General features: G+C 38.4%; 4 protein-coding genes across 5 annotated transcripts in view; 2 read left to right on the top strand and 2 right to left on the bottom strand.

The window, feature by feature from the left end:
* The first annotated feature begins 963 nt into the window (after positions 1 to 963).
* LOC21396196 lies at positions 964 to 1,958 on the top strand. Its single transcript, XM_010108612.2, has one exon. The coding sequence runs from the start codon at positions 1,054 to 1,056 to the stop codon at positions 1,654 to 1,656; it is 603 nt and encodes a 200-aa protein (XP_010106914.1). The 5' UTR covers positions 964 to 1,053; the 3' UTR covers positions 1,657 to 1,958.
* Positions 1,959 to 6,064: 4,106 nt separating this feature from the next.
* LOC21396194 (GTP-binding protein At2g22870) lies at positions 6,065 to 8,708 on the bottom strand. The gene is made up of 4 exons (XM_024172578.1): positions 8,186 to 8,708; positions 8,001 to 8,070; positions 6,647 to 6,809; positions 6,065 to 6,542 (listed from the first exon to the last, which is right to left on the bottom strand). The coding sequence occupies exons 1-4, from the start codon at positions 8,658 to 8,660 to the stop codon at positions 6,336 to 6,338; spliced, it is 915 nt and encodes a 304-aa protein (XP_024028346.1). The 5' UTR covers positions 8,661 to 8,708; the 3' UTR covers positions 6,065 to 6,335.
* Positions 8,709 to 9,652: 944 nt separating this feature from the next.
* On the top strand, positions 9,653 to 12,780 carry LOC21396193. 2 transcript variants are annotated; one of them, XM_024172567.1, is made up of 4 exons: positions 9,653 to 10,273; positions 10,733 to 10,920; positions 11,330 to 11,959; positions 12,706 to 12,780. In XM_024172567.1, the coding sequence occupies exons 1-4, from the start codon at positions 9,703 to 9,705 to the stop codon at positions 12,745 to 12,747; spliced, it is 1,431 nt and encodes a 476-aa protein (XP_024028335.1). In that variant the 5' UTR covers positions 9,653 to 9,702; the 3' UTR covers positions 12,748 to 12,780. The 2 variants fall into 2 exon arrangements, with proteins under 2 accessions (XP_024028335.1, XP_010106911.1); XM_010108609.2 differs by lacking the exon at positions 12,706 to 12,780 and having other exon boundaries at positions 11,330 to 12,278.
* The window catches only part of LOC21396192 (ACT domain-containing protein ACR1), a 4,425-nt gene continuing 2,261 nt past the window's right edge, over positions 12,761 to 14,924 (bottom strand). The window contains exons 4-8 of the mRNA XM_024172568.1: positions 14,613 to 14,727; positions 14,301 to 14,368; positions 13,534 to 14,175; positions 13,352 to 13,456; positions 12,761 to 13,153 (exon numbers count right to left, since the gene is read on the bottom strand). Coding sequence (XP_024028336.1) covers positions 12,773 to 13,153; positions 13,352 to 13,456; positions 13,534 to 14,175; positions 14,301 to 14,368; positions 14,613 to 14,727 — 1,311 coding nt within the window. The 3' untranslated portion in view covers positions 12,761 to 12,772. The remainder of the gene's footprint in view (positions 13,154 to 13,351; positions 13,457 to 13,533; positions 14,176 to 14,300; positions 14,369 to 14,612; positions 14,728 to 14,924) is intronic.

Here is a 14,924-nt window from a genome sequence, read left to right as displayed (position 1 = left end):
TGGCGTGAATAAGAGGGCTTTGTGAGCAAGGCAAAGAGGCGGCTGGCTGATCCACCCCTGTCCCAACTAGATGACACCTCCTCCACTAAAGGCCCACTTCCCTATGTTCCCCAGCTTCCCATTATTACTAAACGATAAAAATTAGCCTTGAAAAAAATAGTACTCATTATAACGGTATTAAGATTCTATGAAAGAAACTCATTATAAGTTATGTAGTTGTTAAATTTTTATTGTGAAATCAAATTCGTATTTTCTCAAACCCAATCCCTTACCACACCCCATCTTATTTGTTTGATTATTGTTTTTTTTTTTTTTGGAATTTCAATTTTTAATTAGAATTAACACAAGAATCACCTGCGTTATACTCATTAAATAATGTAATTTTCTGGAACTGTTTTTTGTTTATTCTCATTTAATCTGCTGATTCAAGTTTTTAATTTAAATTAAGATATAATTTTATATAAGAATTTTTTACTGTAATAAAAAAAATTAAATATGATTATTTTTTAATAATTTTTTATTATAATAAAATTCAAATTTTAAACTTAAATTAGTGAAATAAACAAAATTTTTATTAACTAATGAATTATCCAATATTCGCCGCTGCTAGCTAGACGCTAGTATTAAAATATAACAATTAAACCAGCGTATAACACCAAAATAATTAATTGGTGGAATCGGTCAAACCTGAGTATTTTGACCAAGAAGCAAAATACACTTCTATTTCATCAGCAGCTATTCGCCGCCGACGGTTAAAGACAAAACGACATTTATATCTTCTTCAAATCTTCATTCCGACTTCTTCCTTAATTCGGTCGGTCGTTGCCTTTCTTTACTATCCGATTCCCCCCCAAGTTCCCATCTCTTTCTTTCTCTCTTTCTCTCTCCTACATTATTTATATGTACTTAATTATATATTCTTCCTCATCATACTCTATCTATATATATATATATATAGACACACGTATACGCACATATACAAGCTAAAGTAAACCAGTTCTTACACACAAACAATATTAATCTCCAATACTAAAAATTCCTCACTTTCCAACAATGGAAGCTTACTCTTCCTCACCATCTTCTTCTTCAAAACCCCAATCATCACTCCCATACTACGCGTCGTCGCTCCACTCCGTACGCAAGGCCCCGGCGAAGCCGTGGAAGAAGCCGGTGGCGCCGCTGCCGCCGACGCCGCCGAGGGTGTACAAGGTCGACCCCATCAACTTCCGCAACCTCGTCCAGCGGCTCACCGCCGCGCCTGAGTTTCAGCTCGCCGCAACGGCCGCCGCCGACAACTCCCCTCGCCGCCTCCAGACTCTGGCTCCTCCGCCGGTCCAAACGACGCCGTTGATCACTGTCAACATGAGCAGAAACACCCTGGCCATGCCTTCGGAGGTTCTCCACCGTCCTTTGCCGGCGAAAGCCAGCAGCTCGTTGTCCAACGTGTACAAGGAGTTCTCCGAAGCATTTGATCACAACAACAAGCTGCCTCAGAACATGATGATCAAGGGCTCGGAAACGACGTTGTCTTCGACTACTTTCCTTGGGTTGAACTTGTCGCCTTCTTCTAACTCTCATAATTGGTGCTCTTTTCCTCTGTTGAGCCCCGGGACTCTATCTAGTCTTGAACAGAGTACAGTTCTTCGAAGTTCTTAACTTTTAAAAACGACAGTTAATTATATATTCACCCTATGACGCTGAAGCTAGCTGGTGTTTCCTTGGAAATATTGAGCTTTTTTTATTTATTTTCTAATGTTGGTTCTTCATTTTCTTTATTTTTTATTGGTTCTTTTTTTCTTGATGAGAAGTTAGAGATGATGTATAGGTTAATGTGTAATATTAGAGGTCCATGTACTATGAAATAATAACGTACAATATTAGTGTAGAAAAGAAGTATTATTATTTTCACGAGTGAGAAGTTTGAGAATGATTAATGTGAATAAACATATGATATGATCGACGAGTAATTTTTTTTTTCTTTTCTTTTATGTTGCTAAAATGATGTTTTTCCATTGAACGTAACAAAAGAATATTGATCAATACAATGTTCAAATACAAAAATACAATCAGAATGCTGTGGTCAGAATATGAAAGAATACTTGTATACAGTTACCTGTTGGTGCAAGAAAAATCATTTTGCTTTCAACAAAAAAAAAAAAAAAAAAAAAAAATCATATTGCAGATTCATACTTGCTTCAGCCTCTAAGAAAGTCTACATCCTTAATAAACACTTTTTCTCTCCTATAAAATTACAGTATAATGTGCATTATTAATCAGAATCGCTGCCATTTTTAAAATCATGCAAGTCCTGACAAAATTACAAAGCCTGTTGGTAAAATGATGCGAATGTTTAACAAGTTGAATTGCTAAGTATTTTTACAGAAATTAAAGGATATTGAGACTAACTCAACCTAACAAAACCGGCTTGTTAGGAGAGAATTGTCCTCACTTTATTAAGTAGATTATGCTAATATCTCCGGCTAATGTGGGATTCTAATATGCCCCCTCACGCACAGCGTGGACCATGCCAAACCGTTGTGAATAAGTCGATATTGGGGGACCCAACATTACAAAATTGAGCCTGCTCTAATACCATATTACGCAGAAAAACCAAAAAATGGAAAAATGAAATTTCCTGTATATTGAATAAATGAATGATACAAGCTTAGCTTTATATACAAGTCTTAAGTTAAAACTAAATAACAATGCTATAACAGAATGTAACAAACTAACTAATATCTAAAAAGTATAGAAGCTGAAGCTTTAAATGAGGAGAAGCACTTTTTATGTCCAGCTTGGAACCATCTCGGCTTAAACATCAATATTTTTTATAGAAGAAAGTTCCTGAAAAATAGTTAGTACGTATGAGCATAATACTCTGAGGTTTGGGCGGGTGGAGAATTTTAAATCCCCATTGGGATGAAATTTTGTTTTGACAATATTTCAATCCACGAAATGGATGACAAATTACTTGCTATGTCCCTTGACATTTGTTTACCTAGACAGTTGCCACCAGCCGCCGCTAGTGCCAGGCTGTCATCCATAAATATATACTATATACGTTCCAACATATTTAAATCAGAGTGGGGATTCAATATTAGACCTCAGTACCCACCAGTAAAGCAAGTGATTTTAACCGTAGCTTAAATTTTTAACTGTGAGATTTATGCAAGTTTATATTAAAAATTTATAGCGCCACATAAAATTATTCTGACTGTAAATTTAACTGTTAAATTAATAACGGTTCGTGGATTATAATTTTAAGATGCAAGTTAGTAGGTGAAGGTGTGTATCTTAATATCACAAAATTATTCAAACATGCTACAGGGTTACTGTGAAAGTGTTGTGTTTTCATTGACCAAGTAAAATATGGACTCGCTTCTTACAAGTAATGGTAGATGGGTGATAAACCAAGAGAAATAGACAATTAGGTAGTTCTTTTAGTCCAACCAGCTACATTCCATTTAGGGCCGGTAATATGGGTCACGACACGATAATATGATTCTAAAATGACATAAATTTTGTGGGTTAGGGTTGAGAAAAAAGAGGTTCATGTCAGAATTAGATCGACCTGAAATTGACACGAAAACACTGGTCAATTTCAGGTTGGACCCACCTAACCCGAACACGACACGAAACTCGTAAAAAACTAAAAATACATATATTTTTCATTACATATTTTTAATTTTATTATGAACTTATGATATCATGATAGTTATACTCAAAATCTTATACTATTATTTGCTTAATTTCAATGGATGTTATTGTATTTTAGTGTGTTATAAATTTTAAGTTATTTCTAATATGTAAAAAACTAAATAAAAGTATACAATTTTCGTGTCAATTTTAGGGTCACAGGTCAATTTCGTGTCACAGATCATTTTTGTGTCGTGTCATGTCAACATGAAAAGTTGTCGTGTCGTGTTCGTGTGCGGTTTTTAAAAAATTTAGTGTCATGGATCGTGTTCGATGGACTGTAAATTTAGAAAGAAATGATCAAAACACGACATGTGACACGAATTGTCATCTCTAATTGCATTGCTCACTTTTATTGGGATTAAGAAGTTTTTACTCTACTTCTAAGCATTTTTCTTATAGCATTAAAAAAAAGTTAGAGATTTAAGGAATAGAAGTATCTTGCTCGCCCGATATAAAAAAGAGATAAAAAAACAAAGTGTTTTGGGCATAGCCGTGGCGTCGCCTCCAGGCTTGTCATCGGACTACCAACCTCGTATTGCACGAGCACGTTGTGATGAGCCTAAGATGGTGGCGCGGGCGGTCTTTGGTGTTGCAAAGCACAAGGGTCAAAGACAAATTTAAGACTTAAATGGGATGACAATGCTGTCTATTTTTGGATGGCATGCCATGCGCAACACTTTTCGGCATTCATGGTCTCTTAAGGTCTCGTTCCTAGTGATGTGGGACATCTGATGGTGTCGAAACTGTTATGTTGGGCGGTTGTGTTGGTTTGTTCATCGGAACGATGACAGTTGACAGTGCTTTCCCACTCATTTAGTGTTTGACATCTTCACATTGTTTAGCCTTTGATAATTGTCTCTCCGTGGGAAGTTTTATCGTTGTTAATTGTGGTTGTTTTCTATTTTTTCTGTTTAATTTGGATATTTGTAATAATTGTGGTTTGTACCTCAATTTGTTTGTACATCTATCTCGTTTGTTTAGTACTTGGTTGTGTTTTCTGTTCATTGGGTTTCTTCTTAGTAGCTTTTTCTCCGATCTTGCTGCTATGAGATTCTCGAATTTATATAGAGAGTTATCTCAAAGAGTCAAGGTATGTGCTCAACTCCATTCATTTTACCGATTTGAGTTTAGAATTCGAGTTTTGTTACAGTAAAAGGCTTTTACAAACGGTCACATCTAACTTTTTTACTACAGTAAAAAGTTCTCATATAAAGTCATATATCAACTCAATTAAAAATTCGAATAAACAAATTAAATGAGAGCAACTAGTTTTACTCTTTTGGTGTATGTTTGTGGAGTCTACTATACATTATTTCCCTATAGAATAATCAAAACCGAGTTATTTATATAAAAAAAATCCTATTGGTACTCTCTATTTTGAATTGTAACATCAAATCAGTATTATGTTGTTTGGAAAGTACCTTGTTATGTCAAGACTCAAAGCACATGGTATAAAAATCAAAATTATAAAACTCCTTGTGAAATAAACTGTTGAGTCGGTAGGTAATGACTCAACTACATACTATTTTGCGAAAGTTTTCAGTCTCATTCATTATGTAACTAATAATAGCGTAAAAATCCCTAAACAAATAGTTGGAAAAAAATCCAAGTAAGCTTATAGCGTGATTATTGGGAATGGTTTACTTCTTCGGCTGGCTTGAAAAAAATGATAAGGATAATTTCGTGTCATGACCTGGAATTCAAAGGGCAGACTTTAATTCAAAGACCAATATGTCTGCAAATCCAAGGCAATAAACCTTCATCAATTGCTTTAATGGAGAAGCATGCATTAAATTGCTTAACTAAAAGAAAAGAAACAGAAAAAGGTTATAGAAAAATGGCAGATACTGAAAGCAGAATATATGCTAGAAACAAATGACCACAATTAATTGAACTGTGGGTCATCAAGAAAATTACGAATATCCTTTTTCTTAATTTCAATTTTTGTCCCCGAACTATAGTTAAATCATATTTTGATTCTTGACTTTTACCCTCTATTAAACAGCACATAACTTTCTCATGCATGCCCTTTCTATCGAAATTTTAACAATCAGATGGATGGAAGAATTATGACCCGTTCAGTGCTTAAACTAGAACCCATAATTCCAATTCTGCTATAGTAATTTTTATCTCACAAAAAATTTGAATTAAAAAATTTCTTGTCTCACAAACTTTCCACCAATGAATCAGAATTACTGATTTAAACGTGTGAACTAGACGGACCCGATTTGGGATGGTTTCATACCTGTTTTAAAGCGTTTGAATGTTAAGGATTCGAAAGGTAAATTGCCCTAGGATTAGGGAACTAAAAATGGGATTAACCTTTTCTTTTACTAAGAAAAATAATCAATGTCTCATACTCATGAATTTCCACTAAACAAAAAAACAAATCAGACTTATCTACATAATATATATACACATAGAGAACCTTACATCCAAGCTGCATAGCCAAATTACAAATCTCTAATGCATTGATTGAAAGGGATTCATGAGAAAAGTAGATAGCAAACATTACAAAATCCTATAGGCAGTATTTGTTTGAAGTCCCTAGATTCCTATGCACCATTTTTAGATGAAGTTTTGTGCTAAGCATTTATCAGATGAAGTTACTTCAGAGTTTTAACTATACTTTGGTGTCATTGATTCCAGTAGTTCCTTAGCTGTGACATGTGAAGGAGGAGCTCATCTCTGCCCAAACCAGTGACACTGCTAGTCATGATCCACGGCGGGTGTTTAGGGTAGTTTTGCGCGATGAACTGTTGAAAATCCCTGATGTTCTCAGCCGGCTTTTTTCCTTTTCCCTTCATTTTGTCACACTTTGTAAAAATGAAAGTCAGCGGTATCTGACATCCACAAGGGAAAGTAAAGTCGATGAAATTAATAAAAACTTCCCTGCACCAGTACTCCAGTTGTGGAGTGAATTAATATGATCAAGTGAGAAGCTCACATTGTTGCGTCCAAGCCAATTGGCACAGTCAAGGTCGATCTTTTGAGGTGGAACACTTGCATCAACAAGAAGCAGAACCGCAACCAGAGTATCTCTGTTCAGAAAATACCCTTTAGTGAACGAAGACCAATCCATTCGAGCTGCTTCTGAAGCCTTGGCAAATCTACAAACAAAGTGAAATCCCTTAGCATCTAAGGCTAAACATATAATTCCATGGTAGCACAAGGTTATGTGAAAGTATTTCTAGTTGAAACAGTAAGCAATATGCTCAAGTAAGTTACACAAAGGAAGACGGAAAAGAGGTAACGCAGATAACTTTAACCAATCTAAAACAAACTCCCAATTGTCATCCATCTCCTAATCACAAGGTTTGAATATACTATATTTATAAATTATAGCCCACAATGTCAGATGCTGAAAGTTAAGAGGCAAAATGCATAGAGGCAAACTGAATGGTTCAATTGATGCCATTTCACTAAGATCATAATCGTTCAATAATCTCTTCCACAGATTCACGGAGATCTCAGTCATTATCCACTAAACAGTTCTTAATGTCATAGACCGGTGCTTATCTGCTAAACGCAGCCTTCTTTGGCATACAGATGCACAACCATATAAAGATCAGAAAGAAGTGAAGAACGCAGAATTTAACAGTTCACCCGAGGCAGCAAAGGAGTAGAGGTAGAAATTTAAAACCCTTTGGTTCTATTTCTACGAGAACTTACGCCTAGTGTTGAAAAGATCTAATATTCTCGAATTACCAAATCGATGACACTTGGAAGCTTATATAGGCAAGGAGGCATGAAAACAGCAGGTAAAATGGTACTTCATTTGCATGGATTAAGCAATCATTACTAGGAATATGCGTATCATCACGAGCACAAAATCATCAGTAAGCAAAGAGAGGTCGAAACAGAAGAGTAATTTCAGTTTTATAAAGTATATAGAATTTTAACACATAAGCATGGCGTGCATCACTTTTTGTCTGAAAATCATCTAAGAAGCAAAGATTACAACATATCAAATATAACGCGTCTCCAATCTCTTGATGGCAAATCTAAGGATATCAAGTAGAATTCTTACCTCCACCAAAGACCAAAGTTGTTGTTGTTATTATTATTATTATGCTCAAATAGTAAACTTGACTATTTTCCTACTCACCAAAGGCAATTATTTTCTCTAGTAAACGTAAGACTAATTTCTCTACAGAAAACTAGAAAGAGCCAGTCACTCTTTGGAAGCTCCTAAGAATTGTATTGCACAAACTACACAATTAAGGAAATAAAAACGCAAATATAAAAAGAAAAAAAAACTCTAGCCAGTTAAGATTAAAGAAGATCAAACTAGGCCTTACCCATAGCCAGGCAAATCCACAATGTACCAACTTCTGTTCACCAGAAAATGATTTATTAGCTGAGTTTTCCCTATTTTTTTTTTCCCTACACAAACATCAACATTTAAAAAAACAAAAAAAACAAAAAAAAACCCTTTTTTTTTGTTGGTTCAAAAGTGGGAAGAACAAAAGAAAAAACGAAAAACCTGGCTTTTTAGAAGTAAGCGCGACTTCCTTTTTCCTCACGAGGGCATTAATAAGCGATGACTTGCCGACATTGGAACGACCCAGAATAGCGAATTCGGGTCGGTCGTCTTTGGGGCAGTCCTTGGCCCTGCCGCTGCTCTTCACGAACTCCACGTCCTTGATCTTGGCGTCGCCGGCGTAAGGTCCGACCACGATGTTGGAACCGGGCAGGACCATTTCTTCGGTGACCTCCTCAGGTTCGACCCCGGGCGGTACGAAGAGGAAGTCGCGGACGAACCTGGCGGTGTCGGAGGGGGTCGGAGATGGGCTCGTGGGGGTCGCCGCCGAGACATGGTGGCTCCGGCTCCGACTCCGGCGAGCTGAGCTTGAGAGAGTGTTTCGGAGAGTGAGAGTGAAAGGTCGAGTTTTGGTAGAAGAAGAAGGGGATAAGAGAGTGGCGAATTGGAGGGTTGAGAGGCGATTTCTCAGTAACATTATTCTTATGTTTCGGCTCTCGAGATGTTTACGTCTGTTTCAGGTTTCGGAGATTAGGCAAAAGCAAAATAACCAAACAAGCTTTGGCCATTGTTTTTGTTTGATTTCCATTTTCCAAAGTTCCAAGTTCCAAGTTCCGAGATTGCTTCAAAACGACGTCGTAGTTAGATCATACGAATATTTTATTTCACATATCGTTTACTGGGAGCTATGTCGTTTATGATGGTGGGTCCATTTTTTTGAGAGATTTTTAATCTGACCTGCTCAAACCCTAGGAAAAATATCGACTTTTGTTGTTTAGATGTGCAATCAAATATATTTAAAAAAATGTGCAAATTTAAACAATAAATATATTTTTAATTGGAAACTCCCGCTCGCGCGCGACTTCAACTAGTATATTTAAAAAAATGTGCAAAAAAAATAATATTACTTGGTTTTTGAAAAAAAAAAAGAAGCTATATAACTCACAGTAAGAAGCTTAAAACCAAAAGAAACTCTCTAATATTGTAATATTCTTGCACAAAAAGATCACTAAAATCACATAAAAATCTTGGATCATTTTTGTAATGGACGAGAATTGGCACCCTCTTAATCATTGTTTAGTATCTTAAAAAAAACTTTGAGATGTATTTTTTTAACAATTTTGAAGGCCTTAACATATCAATTTTAATGATTCTCAAAAGAGAAAAAAAAAAAAAAAAAAGGTATCAATTTTGATGCCGTTTACAAGACAACACGTCGTTTAGCCACTACAAAGGGTGTCGTTGAACCATCATCCATTCCACCGCCAAAGCTCTTTCTTATTATGGTGGATTTTATTATATGATGTCGTTACTCGTTCATTAGGGACCAACATGTCATTTCTAGTATCGTTTTTTTTTTTTTTGAATGAATTTCTTGTGTCGTTTTACGTCGACCTGTTGTTTCGCACAAGAAACGACATCGTAATATAGACGTAAAATCCCCGTCAATAAAACGTCTGGACCCGGATGGAAGGAAGCATCGCATCGCACTGAACCTGGGGGATTTCATACAGTCAACAATGTCTTGGCTCGCAAGATCGATCGCCAACTCACTGAAACTCGACGACGACGGCGACGAGGCCGGCGACGCCATTACAAAGTCGCCGGCGATTCCCAATCCAGAAGGCTCGCCCACGCATTCGCCGCCGTCGGAGTCAGCAACCCCCACCGGCCGCGGCGTCAAAGAAGACCTATCGGAGCTCACCAAAACCCTAACCCGCCAGTTCTGGGGCGTCGCCTCCTTCCTTGCCCCGCCTCCGGAGTCGCCTCGGGCTCAGATCTCCGATTCGGCCGCTCCAGAGCCGTCGGATTCGAAAGCTGCCGACGAGGATGTGATCGCCGGAATACGCAGCGACTTCGCGGAGATCGGCGGGAGATTCAAGAGCGGGATATCGAAGCTGTCGAATAACAAGGCGGTGTCGGAGTTCACCAAGATTGCTTCGAATCTCCTGCAGATTGGAGATGAGGATGAGGCCGAGGCCAGAGCCGCGGTTGGAGTCACCGACGAAGTGCTCGCCTTCGCACGGAACATCGCTATGCATCCAGAGACTTGGCTTGATTTCCCTCTGCCCGATGATAAAGATTCAGATGGTAAGCTCTTTTTTTTTTGCATTTTTTTTCCCCAAAAGGTTTGTCTCTATCAAACTTAATTTGATGCTCTTTGTTAAGATGAATCTACGTAGATCAGACTTCAATTTAGCAAACGGAAATGATCTTCATCGACTTGTTATGATATGCACAACTGTCTATCGCAATCGGATATGGATAATTCGAATTATAAAGTTGATTATTTGATTTTCTTCCTTCGATCGCAATGGAGTACATGGACAATTTCGGATTTTTTTTTTTTTTTTTTTTTACTTTTTATTCTGTTGCGATTCCAAATCTCGAATTTTTCTTGAACTCCTGATAGTTCGATACCTTTCTGCATTGTTGGTTAAGCTCTCTATAAGTGAAAATTTCTACCCGTAGCCTATTGCAGAGTATCTTCAACTGTTTTAGTACGAACTTATGAGAATTTTTTTTTCTTTCTTTTTATTTTGTTTAAAGATTTTGAATTGTCGGATGCCCAACAAGAGCATGCTCTGGCTGTTGAGCGTCTTGCACCGGCGTTAGCTGCTCTCAGGATTGAACTTTGTCCGGGGCATATGAGTGAGAATCACTTTTGGACGATTTATTTTGTGCTCTTGCATCCTAGACTCAGCAAAAATGATGCTCAGCGTTTGTCAACACTGCAAGTAAGTGTTTCTGTGATTTAATCAATTTCCTTTTTTTTTCTTCGTTATGGGATTTTTTTTTTTTTTTTTTTTATAATTTTCTTTTACATGCATTACCGTGTAACTCTGTGTCTGTGACATGAAAGTTATGTTCGTTGAAGAACTTTATTTTCCAAATTTCACCGTAGGCCTATGGCTCCTGCTTTACTAACAAGTAACGAGAAATGAAACCATCATAATTCAAACTCTGGTGGATATACACGCACTCACACACCCAACCACATGAGCTAGCCTCAAGTGGCCTTGTATCTTCTTTGTTTTCCCATTCCCACCTTCAAAATAGTAGAAAAAGATCTTCATAAGGCTTGTATCTGCTTTCTCATCACTAGACAATCAGTTCAAATGGTTGACTCTTATGTTATGTGCGCAGATTGTTGAAGCTAGATCGATGTTGACTCAGGACTTACAGAATCGAGTTAAGGTAAAGACGGAGCCGGAGTCTTCTGGAATAATGGGCACCGTAAATCCTAGAGGAGTAGCCGATTCACCAAAACAACTTCTTTCTGTGCCTCCAAGTGCTGAAGCTGACTTTGTGCCTATTGAGACAGTTAAAACTGTTTCTGAACCTTCAGCTTTGGTAGTTGATCTCGAGACACAGAAGCACCCTGTACAAAGCACTGAGATTGAAATCGTTGACAAGGCTGTTGTTGAGGAAGGAATAGCAAATCCACCGAAATATCAAGCACCAGTCTCTGGCTCTGCCTCCAAAGAATTGGATGGGAAATTTGAGGATGATGGTGATGATTGGTTGAAAGAGGACAGTTCGGAGATGTTGGGTGTGAGTCGAACCTCCATTCCTATAGGGGACGATGAGGATGTTTCTTTCAGTGATCTTGAAGAGGATGACGAAGCAGAGGTGCCCATCAGCCACAAAAAAACAACATCTGGTTCCGATTCATCAACAAAGGACTCGCGAGATTGGGTTCGGCTGAGCGGAAGCTCTGCTGGTTCGGATAAGGAAATAAACTCCACTGAGATCAGACATGCTGGGTCGGAGCAGGTACGTGCGCCTAACGCCGAGACCAAAGAAGCCAATGATTGGCTTGATGTTGATGACATTGATGTCATGTGAGGGTCCATAAACACTTTTCTTTTGAAACTATGCGTTTAATTTCTAGCATTCATGCCCCTGTTGTGAATAGCTTGTGAAATTGAAGGTTTCTATTGTCAAAAGTTAAAAAAGACTTTAGAAACTCTTATGGTAATATGATTGTACATAAAGTCACTGTACCAGATGATTGTTTCCTGCATAATTGATGTATTAAGCATAGTAAAATACAGCATCATTTAATAATCTGTGTTTTTTTTTAATTAATTAATTTATTTGCCAATAATATGTATGTTCTTAACTCTGGGTCCAACGATCGAATATTGTTGTGCAAATTATGATTCCTCTGACTTCCTTAAACGCGGGGTTGTTAAGTTGGTTATCTTGTTAACAAACCCTAAATTATTTCAGTATACCGCAAACATGGTTATTTATTTTGTATTTTCAAAAAATTACTTTGAAGCAGTTCTCAGCAAATATTTATCAACGTTGCTCCTTGATGAATTAGCCGGTGGAAGTCTGATTTACCATAAATGTGTATTTATTTACTCGGGAAAAAATGGAGTTTCTGACTCTATTAAGTTACCGAACCATTGACATAGACTATGTGCTGTTTCATGTATCTATGTGCTATTCTGTACATCAGAAATATAAGAAAAAGACTAATCAACTCGCTGTGTAAATATCATTATTTGCAGGCACAAAACCACCCTCCCAAACCACCCACATTCTTAGACTAAATCAGCTCCCTACTTAGGGGCCTCCTCAAGACCTTATGGGTCTGAAACTGCTCGAAAGCCGCTCAAGCTGAGACCAGAACAAGCTTCCGAATGAAAATCTTGGCCTATCTTCAACCTCTCTCTTGGCTATTTCGGGGCTTGTACTTGGAGATGAACGACGAGGAACCCAATCCGGTGACCTGTGAACTGCGATGATGGATCCTCCGATCTCTGTGATTGCCAATTCCACTGTTTCTGGATCCACATCATTCCCCGAAGCATCTGTGACGTAAATTGACCCGAACGCTTTATCATCCCGTGTTGTTATCTCAATTCTCGACATGGATAGGCCATTCTCACGAAACACTCGCGTGATGTCCGAAAAGAGTCCCATCTGGTTTGGAGAGCACAGGTCCAGTCTCAATCCCTGCAAACAAAATCACGCAATATAGAGCACTACCATTCATCAATATTGGTCCTAGATACTGCTAAATGTTTAAAGCTACGTAATGAGTGTAGTTTTTTCTATTGGGGGGTTTCACAAGAATACGATTGCAATTTTTTCCCCCTAACAAATGAAAACGTTTTTGAGCACTGAAAAACAACAAAGTCATAGGGGACATACATGTGAGATCCTCCGCTCTATTGCAGCAATCAGACATAGGATAAGCTTGCGCCTCTCGCTCTCTGTGTCCAAGGGACAGCCATATTTGTGTCGTATAAAGTACTCCTGCAACATTCAGAATTGAACATTAAAATTTAATCTCCATACATAAACACAAGTATTTGTATACACCCTCATCGTACCTGATCAGCAATTGTTCCCTTCGAGGCAACTACTGCATGGGACACCACGTATTCTAAGTCCGCAAGAGCACACACTGTGTCAAATAGCAGTTTGGGCCTGTCTCTACTCCTCACATTGACAATCCAATACCCCTTCTCTTCACACCTCTCTATGGTCACGTGCGTCCTATCACAACCCTGCTTGTGTGTCGTGCCACCACCATCGCAGCCCCGACACCGCTCGTAGTCCCCGTCCTCATACATCAACTGGTGCAACCGCCGCTCGGTGTGGGTCCGCCCGGGGGCCGGGGTGGTCAACCTCACGCTCCTCTTTTCCCCCTTCCCATGATGGGCCTCCACCACGTTTTGGAGCTGCTCCTGCACTTGGGCCAGCCGAATCGGGTCCGTTATGGGCCCACCTCCAGGACCATTTTCCACGTAGACAATGCACGCCGCTCTTGAGTTGTGAGTCCAGGCCATGGTCGCCGTGACATTGCAGCCCAGCTCAACGAGTACCGCCGAAATTTCGGACATTAGACCAGGCCGGTCCGTCCCTGTCATCTCTAGGGCCGTGTCCTTTTGACCGGGCATTACGTCTCTTCCAAGAAATGCATTTACCTCTTCAGAAGGGGAATTCCCGCCTCTTCTAGTTTCACAAAGTGCCTGCAATTTGTCACTTCAATATATCACCACTAACAAGCATAGTAAATTAGGCTAAATGTCACTTATATATATATATATATAGATATTATAAATGAATTGTATGAGAGAGAGGGAGAGAAACGGACCTGTTTAATATAAAGTATGAGTCTTTCGTCAGTTAGTTTGTTCCCGAGCTGGTCCGTCACATGAAACACTGCAAACCACAGTGATAAAAAATAAATAAATAAGTAAAAATGGGACCACGTGAATCAGGGACCACACCAGCAGTGGTGTATGACTCATAGCTCAGAACTATATGAATATTATACGAACATTAGAACTTAGTATATATTAACCTAGGATATATACTTGGATAATATTACTATAGAAGTGTATATGTATGTGATGCAAGTAGAAAAAGATAACGATCATCAAGGTTGTTGGGGAGCAATACTGACCGTCCATGAACCATCCACCGTCGGAGGAAATGTACGACTTTGAAATAACAAGGTCAAGATCTGTCAAAACCTGGACCATGGCTAGCAAAATCCCATGCTTGTTTGCACTGTCAACCTGTATAAATTTCGACCAACCCAAAAAAAAAAAAAAAAAAAATCAGTAAGGTTTCTATTTCACGTGTCACTTTCCTTCTTCTAATGAACTTTTTCGGTTGGTCCCCAAGATTTGACAGAGTTTCACAGTTTCATGTTGTGTAACTAGAACACTTCATTTGGTTAGGATATGACGTTTTCTTCAAGTGAGAAAGGGGG

The sequence above is a fragment of the Morus notabilis genome, unplaced genomic scaffold (assembly GCF_000414095.1).
Source record: "Morus notabilis unplaced genomic scaffold, ASM41409v2 Scaffold679, whole genome shotgun sequence".
Classification (NCBI taxonomy): Eukaryota; Viridiplantae; Streptophyta; class Magnoliopsida; order Rosales; family Moraceae; genus Morus; species Morus notabilis.
The sequence above is the reverse complement of the archived record's forward strand: the minus strand, read 5'-3'. Positions and strand labels throughout refer to the sequence as shown.

What these genes read in the sequence shown, in the direction of transcription:
- LOC21396196 (XM_010108612.2), top strand. Translation starts at nt 1,054, where the DNA reads ATGGAAGCTTACTCTTCCTCACCATCTTCTTCTTCAAAACCCCAATCA.
- LOC21396194 (XM_024172578.1), bottom strand. Translation starts at nt 8,660, where the DNA reads ATGTTACTGAGAAATCGCCTCTCAACCCTCCAATTCGCCACTCTCTTA. An exon ending in GTGGATTTGCCTGGCTATGG is followed by an intron (nt 6,810 to 8,000) that starts GTAAGGCCTAGT and finishes CTTTGTTTGTAG; the next exon opens with ATTTGCCAAGGCTTCAGAAG. An exon ending in ATTGGCTTGGACGCAACAAT is followed by an intron (nt 6,543 to 6,646) that starts GTGAGCTTCTCA and finishes TGTGGATGTCAG; the next exon opens with ATACCGCTGACTTTCATTTT.
- LOC21396193 (XM_010108609.2), top strand. Translation starts at nt 9,703, where the DNA reads ATGTCTTGGCTCGCAAGATCGATCGCCAACTCACTGAAACTCGACGAC. An exon ending in CGATGATAAAGATTCAGATG is followed by an intron (nt 10,274 to 10,732) that starts GTAAGCTCTTTT and finishes TTTTGTTTAAAG; the next exon opens with ATTTTGAATTGTCGGATGCC. An exon ending in AGCGTTTGTCAACACTGCAA is followed by an intron (nt 10,921 to 11,329) that starts GTAAGTGTTTCT and finishes TTATGTGCGCAG; the next exon opens with ATTGTTGAAGCTAGATCGAT.